At 46.8% G+C, this 24,852-nt stretch overlaps 3 protein-coding genes and 2 long non-coding RNA genes across 9 annotated transcripts; 3 read left to right on the forward strand and 2 right to left on the reverse strand.

The window, feature by feature from the left end:
- Positions 1–647: 647 nt before the first annotated feature.
- LOC136197603 (nocamycin O-methyltransferase-like) lies at positions 648–1,427 on the forward strand. The gene has a single exon (XM_065987397.1). It carries the CDS (start codon positions 648–650, stop codon positions 1,425–1,427), a length of 780 nt encoding a protein of 259 aa, XP_065843469.1.
- A 585-nt stretch (positions 1,428–2,012) lies between these two features.
- LOC136197118 (uncharacterized) lies at positions 2,013–2,978 on the forward strand. Its single transcript, XR_010672442.1, has 2 exons — positions 2,013–2,681; positions 2,732–2,978. It is a non-coding gene; the product is annotated as an uncharacterized lncRNA (long non-coding RNA).
- Positions 2,979–3,162: 184 nt separating this feature from the next.
- On the reverse strand, positions 3,163–3,755 carry LOC136197116 (uncharacterized). Its single transcript, XR_010672439.1, has 3 exons — positions 3,592–3,755; positions 3,443–3,541; positions 3,163–3,375 (listed from the first exon to the last, which is right to left on the reverse strand). It is a non-coding gene; the product is annotated as an uncharacterized lncRNA (long non-coding RNA).
- Positions 3,756–4,858: 1,103 nt separating this feature from the next.
- Positions 4,859–8,889, reverse strand: LOC136197092 (uncharacterized). The gene is made up of 9 exons (XM_065986792.1): positions 8,703–8,889; positions 8,111–8,385; positions 7,709–8,057; positions 7,372–7,658; positions 7,151–7,309; positions 7,052–7,092; positions 6,895–6,995; positions 5,029–6,727; positions 4,859–4,981 (listed from the first exon to the last, which is right to left on the reverse strand). The coding sequence occupies exons 1-9, from the start codon at positions 8,844–8,846 to the stop codon at positions 4,968–4,970; spliced, it is 3,069 nt and encodes a 1,022-aa protein (XP_065842864.1). The 5' UTR covers positions 8,847–8,889; the 3' UTR covers positions 4,859–4,967.
- Positions 8,890–10,192: 1,303 nt separating this feature from the next.
- On the forward strand, positions 10,193–24,826 carry LOC136197086 (platelet binding protein GspB-like). 5 transcript variants are annotated; one of them, XR_010672403.1, is made up of 9 exons: positions 10,193–10,350; positions 10,400–10,542; positions 10,601–10,788; positions 10,841–11,017; positions 11,530–11,826; positions 11,873–12,249; positions 12,312–12,565; positions 12,874–24,570; positions 24,625–24,826. XR_010672403.1 is itself a non-coding variant. In XM_065986772.1 (9 exons), exons 7-9 carry the CDS (start codon positions 12,207–12,209, stop codon positions 24,319–24,321), a joined length of 11,745 nt encoding a protein of 3,914 aa, XP_065842844.1. In that variant the 5' UTR covers positions 10,193–10,350; positions 10,400–10,542; positions 10,601–10,788; positions 10,841–11,017; positions 11,530–11,826; positions 11,873–12,075; positions 12,125–12,206; the 3' UTR covers positions 24,322–24,826. The 5 variants fall into 5 exon arrangements, 4 of the variants coding, with proteins under 4 accessions (XP_065842844.1, XP_065842842.1, XP_065842845.1 ...); XM_065986772.1 differs by having other exon boundaries at positions 11,873–12,075; positions 12,125–12,249; positions 12,874–24,826; XM_065986770.1 differs by having other exon boundaries at positions 12,874–24,826.
- Positions 24,827–24,852: the final 26 nt, after the last annotated feature.

The following is a 24,852-nucleotide window of genomic DNA, read 5'->3' on the forward strand; positions in this document are numbered from 1 at the left end:
GTAAAAATTTGAACTGTCCTTAGAAACGCGGTAGGAGCTTGAGAGACGAGAAACGCCCCTTAGTTTGACGCCGGTCTCAAACTGTCTTCCAGCTACATGACTAATGAACGTCTCTATGACCACAAAAAGAAACGAGGTGAGGCCCCCTTTGGGGATTCAGCATCACTAGGGCCACGGAACTTTTGGTCGCAGAGGCCGTTGCGAACATTGCACGCTCGCATAATTCCAGCCATATGGAGACTAATCTTTTAGCTTTATTTCGCGCGACGGAGTAAAGAATTCGGCTTACGACGCAAGAGAGACGGGCTTCGAAAGGGCGTCCGATAAATTCGTGTCTAGGGCGACGGGGAACAACTGAGACGCTTCGACTGCCCTGTCAAAATGTAGGCCCTTAGTGTACTGTTAAACAGAATTATGAAGACGCGTCGTAACCATTGCGTTACGCTTCGCAATGCGAAAATCTGTTCGCGGGACCCCTAAGGGAGCCTCACCTTTTCGTAAAAGCGCCAGGGCCTAGTGAAACCGATTGGAAAACCTATTCGCCTAACCAAAGCGCGTCTTGCGAAAAACTTCAGTCGAAAGGTTTGCTGGATCTAGGAGCTCTCAGCGAATGTTAGCGTACGTTAGTCCTAGGGATCACGGAAGGAATGTCAGCATCAAACTACAGCCGCTTTGCTCAGTACGTGCAAGATCCCGATGCAACGCGGTTTCTTGACCACGCTCTGCAGCCTAAGCCAGGTGATCGCGTTCTCGATTTCGGCTGCGGCTCGGGAAATGTAACAGTCGATTTGGCACGTCGAATTGGGCCCACCGGTTTCCTCGTCGGAGTCGATCCGGACGAGGATCGTGTCAGCTTTGCAAAAAAGCGTTTCCATAATGACGAAAACGTCAGAATCGTTCGCGGCTCCATCGACGAAGCGGTCGAATTTGGGCCGTTTGACGTCATCAACTCAACCATGGTATTGTTTTGGATTTCTCCCGATAAGTACGACGCGATTCTTCAAAAAATCTTTGACCTGCTCGTTCCAGGCGGACGGTTCGGCTTCACGACATTGAAAGATGATGAACCGGGTCCCCGTTTAGGGTACCTTGGTCAACTGAGCGCAAATCAATATGAGAATTCTTACGAGAAATTTCTTTCGGCGGTTGGTTTGAATTACCGGTCGCTGTCCTACTGGAAAGAATGTCTCAAAAGAACCAGCTTTGAGCTGGTCCATGCCGTCGAAGAAGAGAGAGAGTACGTTTTACCGGACGATGAATCGTTGCTCGTTTGGTGGGAGGCGACTTGCTACGGCCGCTTCAGCGCGGAGTGCGCCACTCGCAATGCGGAAGCGCACGAGACGGTTCTGAGACAATATGGTCGTAAAAGGAACGAACCGGCCTCTATTGTTAGTACCTATGTTGACGTCGTCGTCCGAAAGCCTTGAAGAGCTTTGAAATGACCCAGACACTGTATTTGTTACGTTATTTTTTTATTATTTGTGTGCAAAGAAAAAAACTATTAATCTCGTCATGCTAAGACGTGTTTTCAAAGTCTCAAAATTTTATGGCCCTTAATTAAACGTAGCTCCGTTTGAAAAAGATAATTTTGAGCAGAGAAGGAGCGACTCATGAAATGATTTTTATACACAGCAACGAACGGCGGGGTCGTGTGACCTCTTGTGGGGCCTCACTTTTTCCAAAAGCCACCAGCGCCTAGAAAAGATAGTTTAAGCGGCAGCTCAATCGTGTCTCGAGAAAAAACTCAGTCAAAAGGTTTACTTTTCGATGAATCGATGACTAATTGTCCATGACCCGGATATATTTCAACTTTCCACGATCTCGATCTTCTTTAGAACGGAACCACGTAATACATGGAGCTATTTTGCTGTGCGACGGAGTCTGATACTCACGCAGACAATATAATCGGCAGGCAAGTACTGAAATTTTACGAAAATCGCCTTTCGTCCGCCCGATTCGCTTCTTTCACAAACTCCTCATCTTTCCTTTACTTCGACAAGGGTTAGAGTAAAGAAAGGCGTAGATTCACGTGCATACCTGTGCGGGGGCTCCTTTCGCGATCGATCGCTGTTCCGCCATCTTGCTTTCGATCGCGCGTGACGTCAAGTGAACCCCAAACAAACGAGACGTTACGTCACTCTGTTACACACTCGACAGCGTGACGAAACCACAAAAAAAAACGAGCAGGTGGCGCGTCACGCGGTTAATCGAAACTTTTCACGTGAGCTCCAATTTTGACCATATATGGTCACGAGTCTTACCGCAAATTAGCTTCAACCAATGAGCGCTCGTTCCTCCTCGCCTCTCTCTCACATATAGGCGCGCACGTCGCACACAATTCTTTGCGTAACCTCGTCGTCGATCTGAGTGCAGTACAGCCGGTCAGTCGTGAAGTGAGAGCAACACGTCGTCGCAACGTCCCTCCCCGGGACAACGAAGGCGCAGTGATTACAGGTCGCGCGGTTCTAATCCCTGTAGGGGCTGCGTCATCGGCGTATTCGTCCCGCTGTACTACGCTATAAGCTAGTATAACACGGGGAGTGGCCGCGTCGGCGGCTCTTCGTCTACACGCCGACTACACGACTGTTCACTCTGTTCACGGCTTGCGCGATAGCTCCTCTGCGGCAGGGCTATGACTGTCGACAGGGATGCGAGCCCACCGTCCGTATGGAGGCCTAAAAGCTAAGTGGACGATATAGACCGAGCACGTTTTCATTGCTATCTTTTATAGGATCTTTGAACTCGAGACGTTGCAAGGACATCCGATCTGCACGTGACTGGTAAGGGAATGCGCCCAACTGTCGTTGGTGAAGAAAACATACGGTTGCGTTACCTTTGCGAAAACGCACTACGAGAGAAACAGACGTAGGAATTTTTTACGTAATTCTGCTTGTTTTGCTTGTAATACTTTTCGTTGTTTGAAACGAGTGGGCGTGCCAAGTCTTCGCTTAGAATAGCCACGCCCACTTGGCCATGGACTGTGCTAAGTGGCGTTGAGTCGAGAGGTAGGAAGAGTTCGCGAGTGATTCGTCTGCCCGTCGTCATTGGCTCGCTTCGCGATGAAAATCTGCTCCGGCCACTTGGAATGGCGGTGAAGCCCTAACCCTGTGACGCATAGGAACCGTTTCTGCAACCGCCTAATTAATTAATTAATTAAGTGAGCAACTGCATGAGAGAGGAAAGAATGAGCTGTATGACAAGACAAATTTTTAGCCGTAGGAAATACATGTCATAATTCACGGCAGATCACCACGAAACGAAGTTGATAGCCAATGATAACTGAAAATTGGTGAGGCCCCCTTTGAGGATTCACTATCACTAGGGCCACGGGATTATTGCTCGCAGCGACCGTTGTGAACATCGCTCGCACGTATACTTCCAGTCACATAAAGACCAACCTCTTAGGTCTTCCTCGGTCACCGGAGAAAGGAACTCGACTTACGACGGAGGAGAGACGAGCCTCGAAAGAGATTTGATAAATTTGGTTCCTGGGCGAGAAGGCTTGACTGAGATGCGTCGAACGCCCCATCAAAGTATAGGCCTAAGGGTCACCGTCAAACAGAAAAATCAACTCGCGTCTGCGAGCCTTACCTTACGCTTTGCAAGCGAAAAACTTAAAATGGAACCCCTTAGGGAGCCTCACTTTTTTGTAACGACATCAGTCGCTTGGAAAAAGTAGTTTGAACGATATCCCAGTATTGTCGAAACGTCTCTTGCGAAAAAAGTCAGTGAAAAGGTTGACCTTTGAGTTGCGATGACCATTACCCGGATAATGGTACCTATTTACAACGAGCGTACAGTATGAGGCATTTGTGATTTTTTTCCCATCACCCACGTTCTAACTGGATCATGTCGACGTTTCAGTTTTGAAAAATTCCATTTCGACGGGGAAATAATAATAGAATACAAAGTACAAACTTTTTAGGTAATTCTACTAATGATCTTAAACGAAATTTCTACCAATCATGACTAAAATTTTCTGCTAGTGTGATGAAAAAATTCCTAATATTGATTGTCTGATAAAAAATACTTCTTGCTCTCATCCGGGTAATGGTGAACGAAAAGTAGAGCATTTGACTGAATTGTTTCGCAAGGCACGTATCGGCTTTAGCGGGATGCTAATCAAACCAGTTTTTCTAGACGCTTGTGCCTTTACGAAAACCTGAGGCCTCCTAATGGGTCCCACGAACAGACTTCAAGCTGTTTCACGTCGAAGGTAAAGCTCTCGACGCGAGATCATTTTACTGTATGACGATACCTTAAAGGCCTACACTTAGACAGGGTAGTCGACACGTCTCAGTGGTTCCTCATCCAACAAGAGCCGAATTCATCCCTCGCTCTCCGAAGCTCGTTTCTTCTCCGTCGTATGTCGAATTCTTTTCTCCTGTTCTCGAAGAAATGCTTAGAGGTTAGTCTTCGTGTGGCTAAAGTTACGCGACCGCGCGATGTTCCCCATTGCCTCTAAGAACAAAAATGCCGTGGCCCTAGTGATGTTGAACCCCAAAAGGGGCCTCACCAGTCGTATCAACTTGCCTTTCAATGACCTATTATATTTCTGTATTGATAATATTTTTGACGACGTGCATTAGATTTTCTGTTTCCCATGCAGGATTTTCGTGAACAATATATTTTCTTCTTTGATGAAAATAACAGTAAATGATCATTTACACTAATTATTGATTTTAATTTCTAATGTGCAGGGAAATAAGCATAGTGTTTGCAGCAATTCGCAAATAATGGAAGAGCGAAAATATAAAGGAAATCATGAACAGAGAAATCAATATTTCCCTTCAAGGAAGAGAATAGATTGACTGCACAACGAACATGCATATACACGCCTGACACACGATAGCTACAGTATGTTCTTCCCTATCTCTTTATTATTATACGAGTGAGAGAGCTATTGCCTACGTTCTGTCTTGATTATTATACGAGTGAGAGAGCTATGGTCTACGTTAATTGTCCATTCAATTTGACACGTCTAAGAAACAAAATAATCCAGATATTTTTATATTGAGCTTTTCCTACCGATGCAATTGAATCCGTTTCCCTCGTAGCCAATCATACAAATGCAGCTAAATGATCCCGGCGAATCCGTACACGTCGCTTTCTCATGACAGAACGGATCCGGCGCAACGGGACAATCGCCCGGCGTGCATTCATCGCAATTCTCGCACACAGGACGATTGGGCATGCTTCCCGCACCTGCCTTATAACCCTGCATGCACTGACAGTCGAACTTCAAAGGCGGATTAGCGTCGATACACGTTGCCATGGCGTGACACGTGTCCGTGCCTCTCGCGCACTCGTCGATATTGATGCAGGTAGGACGATCGACGGGAGTACCGGCTTGACGCTCGTATCCGTCTTTGCACGTGCAATCGAACGATTCAGGCGTGTTGGCGCAATCTGCGTTGAGGTCACAGGCTCCCTTATCGGTAATCGAATCCGCACATTCACCGAGACATTCGTTGCAATCGACGCATACGGGACGATTGTCCGGCGCACCAGAGCAGTCGGGTTTGTAGCCGAGCATGCAGGAGCAATCAAAACTTCCGTCCGTGTTTGTGCACATCGCATTCGCGTGACAATCGTGAGATCCGTCGGTGCACTCGTTAATGTCCGCACAAGAGACCCCATTGCCTGTGTATCCTGGCTTACAGTTGCACTCGAATGAGCCGATAAAGTTAAGGCAATTTGCGTTCATGTGGCAATTATTGTCCGCGTCGTTAAGGCATTCGTTGATATCGATGCACACAGGACGGTTGGCGGGTTTTCCGGAACTTGGATCCGGTTCGCATCCGGCGTTACACGTGCAGTCATAAGATCCAGCCGTGTTTGAGCACGTGGCCTCCGCGTGGCATTCCTCGTCGATGGCGTCCGGGCACTCGGGTAAACATTCGTTGCAATCGACGCATACGGGACGGGTGGGATCCGTGGTTGCGTCCCCGTCGATTTTGTATCCCCTCATGCATGTACAGCTATAGTCTCCGACAGTATTGACGCATTGCTGAATATTCTCGTCGCAGTCAAAGTCCGTGCCATCGTCACATTCGTTCACGTCCGTGCAGGAGAGACCGTTGCCGTTGAATCCAAATCTGCAAGCGCATTCGAACGATCCATCCGTATTCGTGCAGTCAGCGTGCATGTGACAGTTGTCCGTGCCCGCTGTGCATTCGTTGATGTCCACACAGTTCTTTCCGTTTCCAGTATAGCCCGGCATGCACGCGCACGTAAAACGTCCGTCCGTGTTTGTGCAGGTGGCCGTAGCGTGACAGTCGTCAGTTTCAAGGGTACACTCGTCGATATCGTCGCAGTTGTTCACTCCATCTCCAGTATAACCAGTCATGCATTCGCATCGGAAGCCATCCGGAAGATCGATGCAGTTGGCCACGTCGTGACAATTGTCTGTGTTGTCCAGGCATTCATTTGGCGGACCAGCCGAAATGAACTTCCATTCTCCCTTCAAAATTCCCTTGGCGACGGGACCGCCTCCGGCACACGAGGCCCCAGTGCCGACGACCGCGCCTTCTTCAAAGACGATCTCATACTCTTCATCCTTTTGGTAGATATTTGGTTGAGCGCTGTCAAGTTGGAACAAAACCGTTCGACGATTAGCACTGATTCTGACGAGACTCGTGTCAGACGAGTCAATTTGCTGGATCAGTGTGCCGCTCGCCGCGTGATGAACGGATATAAAGCGAGGGCTGACTGACGGATTCTTAACCTTAAATAAACAACATTGGAATGAGCTTCAATTCCTACTCGCGGAAGCCTAATTGTAAAAACAGAACGAAAAAACATCCCTAAATTAGACGTTGCCCTCTCCGATGATTAAACCGCGACAAGATCTGACTCTAATTAAAGCGAAGCCTCAATATAACGAAAGCGTACGTCTTGGTCAAACGTGATGCCTGCCACTGCGTCAAACGCCACTTGTCCGTCGACGAGAGGAGCCTCCGCTTGGGTGTTCAAAATCGGCTTGGGCTGCGGCACTAATAAAACAATATTGTCCCTAAACAAATTTCCAGTTCCGACACGAGTTGCATACCCGAAGTGACAACGGTAAAACAAACCAGATTCGAGGGAGCTCTAAAAGAAACCTTCAAGTCAGCACGTGTCAGAATGACGTTAGAGAATTCTTCGGTACCGGACGTCGTCCAGGAATTGGAAGCACATGATGTGCGGCCGATTGGTTTGTTCCTCATCGGGAGTCCACGCAAACGTCACCGCTTTCACTCCATTGCCTATGTCCATCAAATTGGTCACTGACATACCTCGCGGTAGAATGTAGACCGCGTCGTCGATCCTGGGGTTTATAAAGTAGAGACACTTTCCTCTCAAATTAATTAAGCACGCGTTTTTTCTTACGAGTTAGAGGGAAAGTTGGAATGTCCGACCGAAATCTCGAGTGTGAGACTGCCGCCGCTTTCGACGGCAAAACAGCGAGGCTGCTCGCGCGGAATGTGCTCTTGCACGGGAAAGATGGGAGTCGCTCCGCACGGCGTTCCCGTGTCGACGACGTCAATGAGCCACTGGAGCGGTATACTGCTGAGAGGATTCATTCGGTCGGCGTCCGTCGGATAGAAATCCTCGAGTTGAACGGCGGCTGCATAGAGAGCCGCCACTGAGGGTTTCCATATGATTTCGCAATCTTCCTAGAGAGTGGTCTCATAAAAACGATACACGTGTGTATGTTTTTACTCGCCTCAACAAGCGTTGCGTTGATAAAAAGTCCTGACACTTTGTTGTTGTCAATGCACGCCGATCCGCACTCGTTTGTGTCGTCGGTATTTTTCGGAAGCGCCCATCGGCATTTGACGTCGTCAAAATCGGGATCGACGTTGGGAATGATCAATTTGAATTCGCAACCGACACGAGCCGGAAGTACGGGAACCATGTCGGCGACGGGACTTTGATTGATTTGGCCGCGATTGATGACGCCCGCGCTGTCCGTGCGCGGCACGAAGGAGATTCGCGTTTGAAATCGGATTAAATCGCCGAAAGCGTTTTGCGTTTCGATCCAACAGCAGCCGTACGTCCTCTCAAAATCATTCCTACATACGGGTAACACTCGCGCGCTTTTCGTCCTCTCAGCGTTTATACGTACCCGATAATGAATTCTTGTGAATCCGCGACAGGAAAAGTTGCTTCGAATGTGTTCGTACCGGACGCCCAATCGTTGGAAGCACTAAACGACGTGCAAACGTATTCGAGCGTCGCGGAAAAGACTTGCGAACCGCGCCAGACATGCAAACCGCAATTGTTAGATAAACACCGGAACCTCACGGGCGAACCTAGAAGTATTTGATCTGCTATCGATGCGTCGGTGCAACCGCCTTCAAAACTGCTACGACTCCACGAAATACGAAAATTGAACTGCAACTAAAAAGTGGGAGAGAGGAAGAGTCGGGCGCGGTCGAATCGATTTACATGAGGGACAAGGACTACGCTGTAATTAGATAAAAGAAGCCCGAGGCATGCCTGCCTTCGCTTTGAAAATAAATTGCTTCCCTCGCGCACTAAAAACAGGTATGCCGACGCGTTTGTCCTCGATCGCGGAACGTTCGCTAGCGCGTTTCACGAGTCTCGTGCGCCGGTTGTAAATCCCCAGGAAAACGCGTTAGCAGTCGTAATCAGGAGTTCCGGTGGTCGGGTCACTACTCGATCGTCTCCGCGCGCGCGCGCGCGCGCGAGCGTACCTTTCCAGCGTCGCCGTTTGCCTGATTGCCGACGGGATGAAAGTTGATCGTAAATCCGCGAAAATGAATCGATTCGACGGGGCTGAAAAGAATCGCCGTCCACGATGCGGCGACGACAATGACTAAGATGGACGACGAAAACATGTTTTTCGTTTTTCGCGCACGACGATACGACAACGGGTGATGACTCCGTCCGTGAGGCGAGCGCGAATGGGATCAATTACGGATTCCGACCAGAAGTTATAGGAAGGACAGCAATAAGAAGCGCATAAGTCGGGCGTTATTGAATTAGGAGGATCTCGTATAAGAGTCGGCAATCAACTGTGACGCACTTGCAATTTGGGATTTGCCTCCGTTCTCATGGCTTCGACTACTAGTAGCGCGGCTCAAAGTTACTCAAGCGGCCTCATAGCTTCCACGTTTGCATAAACACAGACTCTTAGCTATTCATTTGATTATCAATTGATTCCGTACAACCGTTATTGGATTCCGTCAGGACAAATTTTATCCGTAGACGTCCTTTCTCAATTTCATATTGATATTATATTATTTCAGCTTAGCAATCGATTTTCGACTTTGTCGATCGTGTTCCGTAATCGTGCTTTTGCGTGAGGTCAAGTAAACCACAAAAGAAAACGAGCTGTTGCGTCAAAGGAAATACATGTTGTAACGGCACATCTCCAGGAACGAGGTTGATAGCCAATGATAACTGAACATTGGTGAGGCCCCCTTTGAGGATACACTATCACTAGGGCCACGGGATTATTGCTCGCTGCGACCGTTGTAAATATCGCTCGCACGTATACTTCCAGTCACATAAAGAACAACCTCTTAGGTCCTCCTCAGTCACCGGAGAAAGGAACTCGACTTACGACGGAGGAGAGACGAGCCTCGAAAGAGAAATGATAAATTCGGTTCCTGGGCGAGAAGGCTTGACTGAGATGCGTCGAACGCCCCATCTACGCATAGGCTTTTGGGTCACCGTTAAACAGAAAAATCAACTCGCGTCTGCGAGCCTTTCCTTACGCTTTGCAAGCGAAAAACTTAAAATGGAACCCCTTAGGGAGCCTCACTTTTTTGTAACGACATCAGTCGCTTGGAAAAAGTAGTTTGAACGATATCCCAGTATTGTCGAGACGTGTCTTGCGAAAAAAGTCAGCGAAAAGGTTGACCTTTCGATGACTATTACCCGGATAATGGTACGTAGGTATTAAAAACGAGTATATGAGCCATTTGTGATTTTTTTCCGATCACCCACGAGATTCCTTTTTCTAACTGGATCACGTCGACGTTTCAGCTTCGAAATTCCATTTCGTCACCGCGGGGAAATAATAACTGATAAAAAGTACATACTTTTTAGGTAATTCTACTAATGATCTTAAACGAAATTTCTACAAAACATGACTAAAATTTTCTGCTAGGGCGATGAAAAAATTCCTACTATTGATTGTCTGATAAATTCTTCGTCTTTTCATCCGGGTAATGGTGAACGAAAAGTAGAGCATTTGTCTGAATTTTTTCGCAAAGCACGTATCGGCTTTAGCGGGATGCTAACCAAACCAGTTTTTCTAGACGATTGTGCCTTTACGATAACCTGAGGCCTCCTAACGGGTCCCACGAACAGACTTCGAGCTGTTTCACGTCGAAGGTAAAGCTCGCGACGCGAGATTATATTTATGTATGACGATACCTTAAAGGCTTACACTTAGACAGGGGAGTCGTCACGTCTCAGTGGTTCCTCATCCACCAAGAGCCAAATTCATCCCTCGATCTCCGAAGCTCGTTTCTTCTCCGTCGTATGTCGAATTCTTCTCTCCTATTCTTGAAGAAAAGCTAGAAGGTTAGTCCTCGTGTGGCTAAAGTTGTGCGACCGCGCGATGTTCCCCTTTGCCCCTAAGAACAAAAATCCCGTGGCCCAAGTGATACTGAACCCCAAAAGGGGCCTCACCAGTTGTCTCAACTTTCCTTTCAATGACCTGTCATATGTGTGTGTGTTAAAAATATTTTTGACGACGTGCATTAGATTTTCTGAATCCCATGCCGGATTTTCGTGAACAATATATTTTCTTCTTCGATGGAAATAACGGTAAATGATTATTTAAAATTTTAATTTTTATTGTGCTGGGAAATAAGCATAGTGTTTGCAAATATTCGCAAATAATGGAAGAGCGAAAATACCAAAGGAATCATGAACAGCGAAATAAATATTTCCCTTCAAGGAATGGAGTAGATTGACTGCCCAACGAACCACACGGTTCGTGCTCCTGATAAGCAGCGATGTCAACGGACGCTTTCAGTCCTCCAGTTTGAAAAAGGTTCGTGTTACATGCATATACACGATAGCTACAGTATGTTTCCTATCTCTTTGTTATTACACGAGTGAGAGCTATGGCCTACGTTCTCTCTTGATTATTATACGAGTGAGAGAGCTATGGCCTAAGTTCTCTCTTGATTACTATACGATTGAGTTAGCTATGGCCTACGTTCTCTCTTGATTATTATACGAGTGAGAGAGCTATGGCCTACGTTCTCTTTTGATTATTATACGAGTGAGAGAGCTATGGCCTAAGTTCTCTCTTGATTATTAATAATACGAGTGAGTTAGCTATGGCCTACGTTCTCTCTTGATTATTATACGAGTGAGAGAGCTATGGCCTAAGTTCTCTCTTGTTAATTATACGAGTGAAAGAGAAAGAGCTTTGGCCTACGTTCTCTCTTGATTATTATACGAGTGAGAGAGCTATATTTTTTCCTTCACTCCCTTTGAACCCCGCAAAGATGTATTTTCATTGCTCCAAACGGGTTTTACTAAATATCTCTTGACTAGTGCTCAAATGACCATTTTGGTCACGGAAGATACGGAACGAAGCAGGCTTCGTATAAAAATGGTTTTGTCTTGCCCCTGGTCCAGAAGCGCTTACGCAAATCCTCTGTCATTCTCGTGACTCGTTGTCGGCAACGACGGTTTTTCTCTCCATGGAAAAGGCATTCGGCCAGACGCTTCTACCTTACAGTCAGCCGAGTCAATGCCATCATTTGTCGATTTGCTGCGTCTGTCCGACTATTTTCGGCCTGTCTTTCAGCTCTATCTCTACTCTAATCCCCTATTCCTCCCACGTGACATGTACGAACGCTAAGGAACCGTCTTCGTGCTCTAATTTTTTGCGCAGGCTTCTCCTTTTCCTTCCCAGTCGCAATGCCGTACGCAAACTCCCATCAGTCTTCAGATAGGAGAATTACGATATCAAGAATCTTACTATATCGACTGGTGAGGGATAGCGGTTCGGTGGCATAGGTCTTGCAGACAGTCATTGGCTGAAACGTCAATCAACATCCGGTGTAACTCAATTCAACGACGGGGAATCCCAGGATCGTGGGTCAAAGTGTCAAAATACAGCTATTTTGGTATTCTCCACTTCTAGCTTGTCTAAGCGAACTGTTCTTCGCTTGAGGTGACGCTGCTCCATCACAACGAAATTAAGCCCTGGCACAAGATCCCGGGATATGGCGGACATAAGGCGTCGATGCGTATCTCGACAGAGAGCTGGTACAATATGTCTCGCCTTTATAAACTCCTCTTTTGATTCTTTCTATTCCCGTCCAATCCAGAACGACGAACGCTAGATGGCGGACATCTTTCCTTTCTCCTACTTCTCTTCTCGTTTTCGAGCGTCGACGGGCTTCCCTCCGATCCGAACGAGTCCAGTTGGACGAAAGACGATGCGTTGCAGCGTCGTCTCGCTTGGGACAAGGGTACCGTTCGCGTGGGACGCGGATTGGACGACGCGAAGGCGTGGAGCGGCAAGCCGTTTACCTATACTGTCGCCGACGATGCGTTCGATGGCTACGTCGATCGATTGAAGGTGAGCATCATTTGGACGACGGGAGGGGGGGGGGACCTCTTGCCACTTTTTTTCTCGTTTTGTTTTGCTTCTCGTCGTCGTTGTGTAGGACATAGTTTAGTTCCGCCTTCGGGAAATAGGGAAGCAGTTGAAGTGGCGCTTCTATGCCACGAATGAAAACAGTCCTACGCGAATAATCTAATAGGCGCGAATGTACTTAGGGACCTGTGACGAGCTAGGTTTTCTACTGATAGAGGTTTTGCTAACAAACTTTAAGTTCACAATAACTTAGTATTAATGTGGCATCTATATGATTTCTCTTATCTCAGGTATTTTCTGTTGGTGCCGATTCGCTTCCGTCTTGGCTTGCCTTTGATTTATCGAGCCAAACGTTCTACGGGGTACCGCAGGATGATGACGTCGGCCTTCATTACATTGTTGTCGTTTCTATTGGACTATTCAACCAGTCTGACGAGTCGAATTCCGCTCTGGATATCTTCAGCGTTGAGGTTTTTGTTAGCAGTTTTACCATGCCAACGGACTCAGCTCAGTGTCACTTGGCAACGGTGGAAATTGGCAGGAGACAGATCAGCAATTTGGACGGGCGGGATCGCTATTGGCTTGCTAATCTGGTATCTAACGCCTTTCAAGTCAACATGAAAGATGATGTCAATATCGGCGAGAAAAAATTTACTGACTTGAAGTACGTCGAAATTAATTTGTCTGGGAAAATATCAGAGGAATCGGTGATCAAAGTGTGGTGGATAGAAAGTTGCCACGGGCAACCAAGAACGATGACCGACTATAGACCCCTTTTAGCAGAACTGTCCAATCAGAATGTCAGAATAACGTCGTTTATTCTATCAATGGCATGGCCGGGACGATCTCAGCAATCCTTGCCTTCACTAGGAGGCAGATTGAGAAGAGACGCTCAGATGACGCCAATACTTAGTGGAACTATTGGGGTTACTCCAACCGTGACGAGGACTATGATGATTTCGTCTTCTATCCTTTCTACTCCAACAGTCACACCAACGTTTCTTACCTCTTCTTCTGCGGTTGTTAAAAGGACTCCTGATGTATCGAGTTCGATTGTCGCGGTGTCGACTCTGTCTGTTGTGTCTTCCTCTTCAAAAATTGCGCCAACGGCGACCTTCGCGATCAGCTCAACCAAAACGGAAGCCGTTACATCGAAGAAGTCAATTGTTTCATCGAGGCTAGTTCTTACTTTCTCTACGGCGAATGCCACGTCGAGTGTTGCAAGCAGTGGGTCAAGCAGTTTAACCAGCATAACAAGTGTTGTACCTAATGCGAAAACCAACGTTACAGCTACTGTTCCAAAAAGTTCGTCAACGATTTTATTAACTAGTTCTGTGTCCAGTACAACGACTGGAGTGGTGAATAAAAGTGTTTCACCTAGCCTGCTATCTAGTGCTCCAACAAGTGTGTCTACGGAAACCGGTGTGGCAATGTTCGCGGCGACTAAAAATGTTTCAACTATGGATCTCACTAGTGCTCCAACAAGTGTGTCAACGACTTTACTAAGTAGTTTTGTGCCAAGTGCAGCAGCCAGTGTTGCAACTAATACGCTGACTGATTCGTTGGCCAGCGTGAGGTTGAGTACAGCAACCATTGTTGCAACCGGTATTTCGTCAAGCTTGCTACCTAGTGCTTCAAAAAGTTTGTCAACGGCAACCATTGCTACTTCCAGATTCTCGTCTTCTATTCTAACTAGTTCGGTGACCAGCTTGGCGTTTAGTAGAACAACTAGTATGGCTGCAAGTGGTGTAGCAGCGAGTGTGGAAACGAGTGTTGCGACAAAAAGTGTTTCATCTATCGTTTTGACTAGTGCTCCAACAACTGTGTCATCGAGTTTCTCGTCAAATTTAGTGTCCAGTACAGCAAGGAGTGTGGTATACAATGTTTCAACTAATGCTGCAACAAGTGGTCCAACGGTTGTGTGGGCTACACCCGGTTTTTCAACTAGTACTGTAACTAGTTCGGTGTCCAATGGGACGTTGGTTTCAACAACTAGTGTGACATCCAGTATTTCAAGTTCCAGTATTCAAACAAGTGCTTCGACAAGTGTGTCAGCGGCAGCCAATGCTAAACCCAGTTCTTCAACTAGTGTTCTTACTAGTTTGGTGACAAGCTTGGGGTTCAGAACAGCAATCACTTTGGCACCCAATATTTCAACCGACTTGCTAACTAGTTCTCCAACAAGTTTCTCACCGGCAACCAGTAAAGCAACCATTGTGACTACCAGTGTGACAACCAGTGTTTCAAGTTTCAGTATTTTGACTAGTGCTTCAATAAGTTCTTCAGTAGGAGTCAGTGCTACACCGAGTTCTTCTACTAGCGTGCTGACTGGTTCGGTGGTAGGTTTGAGCTTTAGCACAGCAACCATTGTTGCAACCAGTGTTTCATCAAGTTTGCTAACTAGTGCTCCAGGAAGTTTGTCAACGGAAACCATTGCTACTCCCAGATTGTCAACTCCTATTCTAACTAGTTCGCTGACCAGCTTGTCGTTTGGTAGAGCAACCAATATGGCTGCAAGTGTGGCAGCTAGTGCGGCAACGAGTGTGGCGACAAAAATTGTTTCATCTATCGTTTTGACTAGTGCTTCAACAACTGTGTCATCGAGTTTCTCACCAAATTTCGTGAACATTACAGGAATGAGTGTGGTAAACAATGTTTCAACTAATGTTGCAACAAGTGATCCAACGGCTGTGTGGGCTGCACCCGGTTTTTCGACTAGTACTGTAACTAGTTCTGTGTCCAGTGGGACGTTTGTTCCAGCAGCTAGTTTGGCATCCAGTATTTCAAGTTCCAGTATTCAAACAAGTGCATCGACAAGTGTGTTAGCGGCAACCAATGCTAAACCCAGTTCTTCAGCTAGTGTTCCAGCTAGTTTGGTGACAAGCTTGGGGTTTAGAACAGCAGTCAGTTTAGCACCCAATATTTCTACCGACTTGCTAACTAGTTCTCTAACAAGTTTCTCACCGGCAACCAGTAGAGCAACCAGTGTGACAACCAGTGTTTCAAGTTCCAGTATTTTAACTAGTGCTCCAATAAGTATGTCAGCGGAAGCCAGTGATATACTGAGTTCTTCTACTAGCGTGCTGACTAGTGTGGCAACGAGTGTGACGACTAAAATTGTTTCATCTATTGTTTTGACTGGTGCTCCAACATCTGTGTCTTCGAGTTTATTACCAAATTTAGTGAGTGTACTAACCAGTGTTTCAGCTAATGCAGCAACAAGTGGTTCAACGACTTTGTGGGCTCCACCCGGTTTCTCAACTAGTGCGGTAACTAGTTCAATATCGAGTGTGACGTTTTTTTCAACAACTGGTGTGGCATCCAGTGTATCAAGCTCCAGGGTTTTATCAAGCGATTCAACGGTGATCAGTGCTACAGCCAGTTCTCTAAATAGTGTGCTAACTAGTTCTGTGACAAGCTTGGCGTTAAGTGCTGCAACAAGTTTGTCAACCAATGTTTTAACTCCTACCAGTATGTCAGCGACAACCAGTGCTACACCATCCAGTGTGCTAACAAGTTCGGCGACGATCTTGGCTTTCAGTGCAGCAACCAGTGTGGCAACAAGTGTGGCAACGCGTATGATTACCAGGAATACTGGCTCAACCAGCGTCCTGACGAGTGCCCCAACAGGTGCGTCAGCGAGTTTTTTAACTAGTTTTTCGTCCGGCACCGCAACCAGTTTGGCACCAAATGTTTCAACCGGCCTGATAACTAGTTCTCTAACAAGTGGGTCAAAGGAGACCAGTGCTTCACTCAGTTTTTCAAATAGTGTGCTGACTGGTTCGGTGGCCAGCTTGAGATTTAGTACAGCAACCGTTGTGACAACCGGTGTTGCATCAAGCTTGCTAACTAGTTCTCAAACGATTGTGTCAGCGAGTTTTTTACCTGGTTCTGTGCCAACTACAGCAGAGAGTGTGGCATCCAGTGTTACAACTGATGCTGCCAGAAGTATGTCAACCGCTGTAAGGGCTACAAACGGTTTTTCAACTAGTGCGGTAACTAGATCGGTTTCCAGTTTGACGTTTGTTCCTACAACTACTGTGGCATCCCTTGCTTCAAGTTCGAGCGTTTCATCAAGTGCTTTAACAAGTTTGTCAACGGCAAGAAGTGGTACAACCAGTTCTCCATTTAGTGTTCTAACTAGTTCTATGACTAGCTTGCCGCTTAGTGCTGCAACAAGTTTGACAACCAATGTTTCATACAGCATACTAACTGGTGCTTCAACGAGTATGTCAACTGCAACCAGTGCTTCTCCCGGTTCTTCAAGTAGTGGTCTAACTAGTTTGGTGACGAGATTTTCGCTTAGTGCAGCAACCAGTTTGTCTACCAGTAACAAAACGAGTGTGATAACCACTTTGGCGACTAAACCTGTTTCAACCAACGTGCAGACTAACGCTCTAACAAGTACGTCAACGAGACTTTTAACTAGTTGGGTGTCCGGTGCGGCAACCAGTATGGAAAGGAGTGTTTCAAATTCCGGTATTTTAACCAGTGTTTTAGCAAGTATGTCAACAGCAACGAGTGCTACACCCAGTTTCTCAACTAGTGTGCTGACTAGTTCGTTGGCCAGCTTGGGGTTTACAGCAGCTAACAGTTTGGCAACCAGTTTGACAACGAGTGCGATAACCAGTTTTGCGACAAAACCTGTTTCAACCATCGTGCTGACTGGTGCTCCAACAAACACGTCAACGAAATTTTTGGCCAGTCCAACTACCAGTATCGACACAAGTGTTTCAAATTTCGTTATTTTAACCAGTACTTCAGCAAGTGTGTCAACAGCAACCAGTGCTACACACATTTTCTCAAATAGTCTGCTGACTAGTTCGGTGGCCAGCTTGTTGTTTCGTACTGAAACCACCAGTGTAGAACCCAGTGTGACAACAAACATGGGAACCAGTGTTGTGACTAAGCGTGTTTCAACCATTGTTCTGAGGAATTTACTAACTAGTTTCATGTCTAGTTTCGGGAACAGTGTGAAATCCAGTTTTTCAAGTTTCAATATGCCAACTAGTGCTTCAGATGTGTCAGCGGCTACCATTGCTGCACCCGGTTTTTCAACTACCGCGCTAACTAACTCTGTGACAAGCGTTGAGTCTAGAAAAGCAACCAGTTTGGCCACCAATGTTTCAAACAGCTTACTAAATCGCTCTCCGACAAGTGTATTAGTGGCAACCGTTGCTTCTAACAGTTCTCCAACTAGTGTTCTAACTAGTTCGGTGACAACCTCGGCGTTTGATACAAAAACCAGTTTGGCAACAAAGTTTTCATCAAGCTTGCTAACTAATGCTCCAACAAGTGTGTCAACTGCAGCCATTGCTACTCCCAGTTTCTTAACTTGGTTTCCAACTAGTTCAGGGACCAGTCTGTCGTTTAGTTCGGCAATCAGTTTGGAAGAAATCGTTTCAGCCACCTTGCAATCCAATGCTACAAGTGTACTAACGGCAACACGTGCTGCACGTAGTTTCTCAACTGACGTGCTAACTAGTTTGGTGACCAACTTGGCGTTTGGTACAACATCCGGAGTGGCAAACAGGTTTTCAAGCAGAATTTTAACTAGTGCTTCAACAATTGCGTCAACTGTAACTAGTGCTACACCCAGTTTTTCAACTAGTGTGCTAGTTCTTTCGTTGACCAGCTTCCCGTTCGTTACGGCAACCTCTTTGGCAAGCAATGTTTCAACCAGATTGACTACTGATTTAACAAGAATGTCAGCGGCAACCATTGCTGCTTCCGGTTTTTCGACTATTGATTTATCTAGTTCGGTGACCAGGTTTGCATCCAGTGCCAAAACGGATGTGATAATTAGTGTAACGCCTGAAGTTATTTCCACTGGCGTGCTAAAGAGTGAGCTGACTAGCGAGGCAACCAGTTTGATACCTAGTTTTTCAACTAGTGTAGTGTCCGATTTGACAACCAGTTCAGGAGCAACCAGCTCGGCTTTTCAAGCATCTACTCCATCGACAATTTCTTCTTTCTCCGTTATCCGTGCGACGCAGTTGATTTCAAAGTCCGAAGCAGAGACATCAAAACAGGCAGTTTCTTCAACACCGCCGTTCATGGTGTCAACCTCAGAAACGTTGATTTCGTCCTTCCTTTCCGTGTCCTTGGCTTCCCAGTCTGACGCTACAGCCTCGGTGACGGCGAATCCTTCTCAAACGCTACTTCGATCAGTTTCGTCTTCCACTTTCTTCGTCGCTTCAGCGTCAACGGCGTTATTGTCTATTGGGAGTTCAAAGCCGAGGAGGCGATCTACGACTTCGGCAACGGGTACGGCAAATTTCTCAGCAGGCGTGTCAGCAAGTTTGTCAACAAATTTAATAGCTAAAGGTTTTGTGTCCAGTACAGCTACCAGTGCGACAACCAGTATTTCAACAAGTGTTCCAACGGCTAGCAGCGGTACAACCAGTTTATCTACTAGTATCCTATCAAGTTCGATATCAAGCCCCGCGTTTAGTACTGCAACCAGTTTAGTGATCCGGACTTTTGCCGCCAAAAGTGTTTCAATGAGCGTGCTAACTATTGCTCCAACAAGTGCGTCAGCTATTATGGAGACCAGTGTAATGCCTACTTTATCAACTAGGGTAGTGACCAGCTTGGAAGCAAGTGCTGCAAGCATTGCGGCAACCCGCTCTGTTTTTCACAAGTTTACTCTATCGACGTCTTCTGTTGCCACCCCTACTGGTGTCAGCAGCAGTAGCAGACAGTTTTCTTCAACTTCGGCTGTAACGTTCACCTCCGTTGCAGCAACGACTGCCTCATTTCTTTCGTCAAGAAGCAGTCCTGCTGACGACCTGTCGTTTTATACGCCGTCCCTGTCCACCGTTTCGTCGCTCTCTACTTCAATGTTCGCAACACTGACGTCAGAGAAGACAGTTTCTTCAGCGCCGTCGTTTGCAGCATCAATTTCAGATCCGACGTCCTCGTCTTTTGTTTCCTTGGCTCTGCCTTCCGACACGACAGCCTTGTTGGCGACGACGGCGACTCCAAAATCACTGCTACTTCGATCGTTAGGTCCGACCTCCGCGCTTACATCAACAAACTTCTTGTCTTCGATTTTGAGCGCAACGCCGAGGAGACAAAAGAGGACTTCGGCTTTCTTGTCTACTTCCACTTCTTCAACTTCCTTTTTTTCGAAAATGCTATACAAGCCGTCTTTGACGTCGATAACAACTTCCGGCGTTTTCCCGACGACGTTTAGCTCGTTTCCGGCAATCCCATCGCCGTCGTTCTCGACTCGAACGCTTCTATCAGCTCAGATGACATCTCCTGCAACGTTGACATCCGTTTCCAAAACTTCCTCTCTCGCATCAGCAGCAGTGACGTCGTTTTACCTTTCTGAAACGAGTCCTAAGACGTCACTCGTGACAACGTTTGATTCAACAAGCGTTTTCTCTAAGACAATCATTCCGCTTCCTTTCCTCCGCTCATTATCACCGACAGTGAGTGCCTCTCAAATCGCGGCGTCATCAAAGTCACTTTCGACGTCATTGAGCAGCGTCATTTCCACGAAGGGCTTTTTTGACCTAAATAGAACGTCGCTGATCTCGTCGACGTTCATCTTGTTCTCTTCGTCTCCCAGCGTTTCCTTGAAGTCCGTTTCTAACGCAGCGGCGATGCCATCAATTTCGAATGTTACGTCGTCGGTGACGCCGACTAGTTCGAAGTTTTTCGTCTTTAGTTCTGCACTTCATAGCGTTTCGTCTTTTGTCTCGTTCGCATCGACTCCCCCAGCCGTCGGCAACGCTACGTCGTCGACATTTGTCGTGACGACTTTTATGGATATGCTCTCGCCAACGTCAACGTTATCTGTTTCCAAATCCACTTTCCCAGTCCGGTTCACGAGTTCAAATGCGAATTTCTCCGCCTCGTCGACCCCTTTCGTCCAGTTGAACTTGACCTCTGTAGTCCCCACGTCGACTGCAGCCGTCGCGTCTCTAAATTCGACTTCCGTGTTTGCGACGAAAACAGAAATTTCTGTATTGTCGGATTTTTCCTCTATTCGGGATGAATTTTTAACTACTTCTATCGTTGTCGTCTCATCAAACGCCACGTCGAATTATGCTGTCAATTCGACCGTTCTTGCGTCGTCGATTTCGCCTACACTTGCGTCGTTCATCGTCAACGCAACGACACCGACGCCGGTAGAGAATCTGACATCAGCACCGGCGATTTTGAATTTTACTAGCACAGGTATTCTGAGTCCAACACCGAATATATCGCCAGATCAATATTTTAATTTTACGGGCACGACGTTTGTGAGCTCTACTCCAATTGTGAATTTTACTAGAGGAACTTTTGTCAGTGCAACGCTGAGTATTTCTTCAACTTCAATTTTGAATTTGAGCACGTCATTTTTCAGTCCGACGCCAGATATTTCTTCCGCTTCGTCAGTGAATTTTTCGACTCAAGCATTGACAGCTTCCAATTTGACGACCATGGCAATCTTCAGTCCGACACCAAACATTTCATCAACGTCAAATGTAAATATCACAAGCACTCCATTTCTAAGTCCAACGCGAAACGTTTCATCGACTTCTAACTCCGTTCCCTCTCCAACTCCTTCGCCGAGTGCGACGTCGATATTGACGTCTCTTCTCTCCTTGTTTCTGAGTCCCGTGCCGGAGCCGTCTCCAACGCCGCCGGCCAGTTTCAACTCGGCTCCCTTTCTTTTTAATCCAATTCAACGCGTTCTGACTGTACGCGTACGCCAGCCACTTTTCTATCAGATCCCCGGCAATACATTCTATGACGTCCAAGACGGCGATACAAGAAGACTGACTCTGTCTCTTCTCACGCTTAACAACGTCGAACCGTCGCCGGAATTTTGGATTCAATTGACGGCGAAGCAGGAAATCGTCATCTTTCCGACGTTCGCCGATCTTGGTTCTAGCACTTTTCGTCTTATTGCGACCGACAGTCAAGGTGCCGTTGCTCGAACGACGGTCCAAGTTCTTGTGATGATGCCGATCAACTCGTCATCGACAAATTTGATATCTCAATCCTTCAACGTCGACTTCTATGCCGTCCATGCAGACACGCAAATGAAACTTGAACTCTTACGCGGCGTGACGACGTTCACGAACGTCGATCCGAGTGTTATGCAAGTGCATTGGATATCCGCCGGCAGTTTGGTACTAACCTGGTTTATGACAAATATCACGCAAAGGGAGCACTGTTTGACCGTGATCAACGTCTACAACAGCATGCTAGCGGAAAAGAAAGTAAAACCTAATTTCGCTCTAGCACTTGAGAAATTCAAGCCTGAATTCAAAACGAATCTCGGGCTAACGCTTACCGGTGTATGCAGCGAATTTTCTCCAACGCCAATGCCAGTATATAATCTGACATCAGTCCTGTCGATTTTGAGTTTTACTAGCACAGTGATCCCAAGTCCAAAATCGAATATATCGCCAGATCAATTTTCTAATTTTACGGGCACGATGTTTGTGAGCTCTACTCCAACTCTCAAATTTACTAGCGGAGCTTTTGTCAGTGCAGCGCTGTACGTTTCTTCAACGCCGCTTTCGAATTTTAGCACTTCATTTTTCAGTCCAACGCAAAAGATTTCTTCGGCTTCGGCTTTGAGAGTCAATTTTACGAGTCAAACATTGACAGCTTTTAATTTGACGACGACGGCAATTTTCAGTTCGACACCGAACATTACATCAACGTCAGATGTAAGTAACACAAGCTCTCCGTTTGTAAGTCCAACGCCGAAAATTTCATCGACTTCTAACCCCGTACCCTCTTCGACTCCTTCGCAGACTGCAACGTCGATTTTGTCGTCTCTTCTGTCCTTGTTTTTGAGTCCCGTGCCGGAGCCGTCTCCAACGCCGCCGGCTAGTTCGAATTCGGCTCCCTTTGTCTTGAATCCAATTCAACACGTTCTGAAGGTACGCGTACGCCAGCCACTTTTCTATCAGATCCCTGTCGACACGTTCTACGACGTCCAAGACGGCGATACGAGAAGATTGACGCTGTCTCTTCTCACGCTTAACAACGTCGAACCGTCGCCCGGATATTGGATTCAATTGACGGCGAAGCAGGAAATCGTCGTCTTTCCGACGTTCGCCGATTTTGGTCATAGCGCGTTTCGTCTTATCGCGACCGACAGTCAAGGTGCCGTCGCTCGAACGACGGTCGAAGTCGATGTAATAATGCCAATCTCGTCATCGACGAATTTGATATCTCAGTCCTTCAACGTCGACTTCTATGCCGTCCATGCAGACACGCAGATGAAACTTGAACTCTTTCGCGGCGTGACGACGTTCACGAACGTCGATCCGAGTGTTATGCAAGTGGATTGGATATCCCCCGGTAGCTTGGTATTAACCTGGTTTATGACTAATATCACGCAAAGAGAGCACTGTTTGACTGTGCTGAACGTGTACAACAGCATGCTAGCGGAAAAGGAAGTAAAACCGAATTTCGCTCTAGCACTTAACAAATTCAAGCCAGAAATCAAAGCGAATCTCGGGCTAACGCTAACGGGTGTATGCAGCGAATTTTCTCCGACGCCGACGTCCTTTCCCAAAACGGCTCCTTTTGTCGTGAATCCAATTCAACGAATAACGGCACGAGTACTTCAACCGCTATTCTATCAGATTCCCCACGACACGTTCTACGATGACCAAGACGGAAATACAAGAAACTTGACGCTGACTCTTCGCATTCTCGACAACGTCGAGCCAACGCCCGATTTTTGGGCTCAATTAACGGCAAAACAGGATATTGTTATTTTCCCAGCGTTGGCCGATATCGGTCTCACCTCTTTTTTTCTTATCGCCCGGGACAGTCAAGGTGCCGTCGCTCGAACGACGTTCGAAGTTTTCGTTTTGCCGGCGATCAACTTGTCGTCGACGAATTTGATATCTCAGTCGTTCAACGTCGATTTCAACGACGTCAACGCGGACGTGCAGAGGATACTTCGACTCTTACGCGGCGTGACGACGTTCACGAACATCGATCCGAGTGTTATGCAAGTAGAATCGATAGCCGCCGGTAGTTTGATTCTGTCCTGGTTCATGACGAATATCACGAAAAGAGAACATTGTCAGACTCTCTTCAACGTCTACAGGAGCATGCTCACGGAAACGGAAGTGCAGCCGAATTTTGCTCGAGAACTCGACGAATTCAAGCCAGAATTCAAAGCTAGTCTCGGGCTAACGTTAAAGGGTGTATGCAACGGGTCGATCGTGGACGTCGCAACGACAGACGGACCCAGCGAAGAAGTCGTTCGAGACGCCGTATCCCCAAAGCAATCTCCTGTCAATTACGTCGTACCAGCTGTCGTAGCAGTCGTTTTATTACTTGTCGGTTTCACCGTATTTATTCTGTATCGAAGGCGTCGACGCGAGCATCTCGACATTGAATCATTGCCCGAGCGTCGCAAATACCTCGATGGGCAGACCGTCGTTTCGGACAAAAAAGCTGTCAAAAATGAGTTCGACAGAAAGCCGGCGCAAATTTTTGAGAAGTCCGTTTTGTCGCCGCCGCCGATTGGTTTCGATGTCAGCGGGGCGCGAAAGCGTGTAAATAGCGGAGAGGAGGATGGATCTGAAATCAGTACGAGATCAGATGACGAAACTGCGAGATGGTCTTCGTCGCCTCATCGCCAGCCACCTCCGCCGCCGGTCATAGGGTCGTCGGGTAGAGAAACTAGTCTGGAAGCGAATCGACATGTGGCAGCGTATCAGCAGCCACCGTCTTTTTCGCTGTCGTTTGATTCGGAGGGGTGATCTTTGCAATAATATTGGGGAGTGCACCCTTAGACGCAGCTGTTTTGCTGTTAGATCGTCCTTTAGCGTCATTTAGAAATGTTTGTTTCTGTTCTTTGAATGCGCTGCGCTGCAATAGGAATTGAGCCATACTGTGGAAGGCAAACTGAGCTGCAGATTAGAGAGGGTACAGACCGATATTGCGTCGTTGCGTAACTAGAAAGCATAGTAAGAAATCAATACGCGTACAGACACAACTGGGGTCAGAAGGTAAATTTTTCGGCTATTGGAGTTGTGGTACTGTACCATTTTTTTAATCATCAGGGCTGACTTTGATTCCAATTCTTTAATTCTTACAATACTACTGTTCTTGTGGGCACACACAGTTTGAAGACATAGAGTGCAGTGTTTCACGTCCTAAAGTCTGTTGATGAGTTTTTCACTTTTCTATTGTTTATACAGCCACTGCATGCTTTGCCATTGCATGATTTGATATAGCTTTAAATTGCATCAAATTAGCTAAACACATTTGCTTATGCTACTGTGCTAGTA

This window comes from Oscarella lobularis, chromosome 17 (genome assembly GCF_947507565.1).
Source record: "Oscarella lobularis chromosome 17, ooOscLobu1.1, whole genome shotgun sequence".
Lineage (NCBI taxonomy): Eukaryota > Metazoa > Porifera > Homoscleromorpha > Homosclerophorida > Oscarellidae > Oscarella > Oscarella lobularis.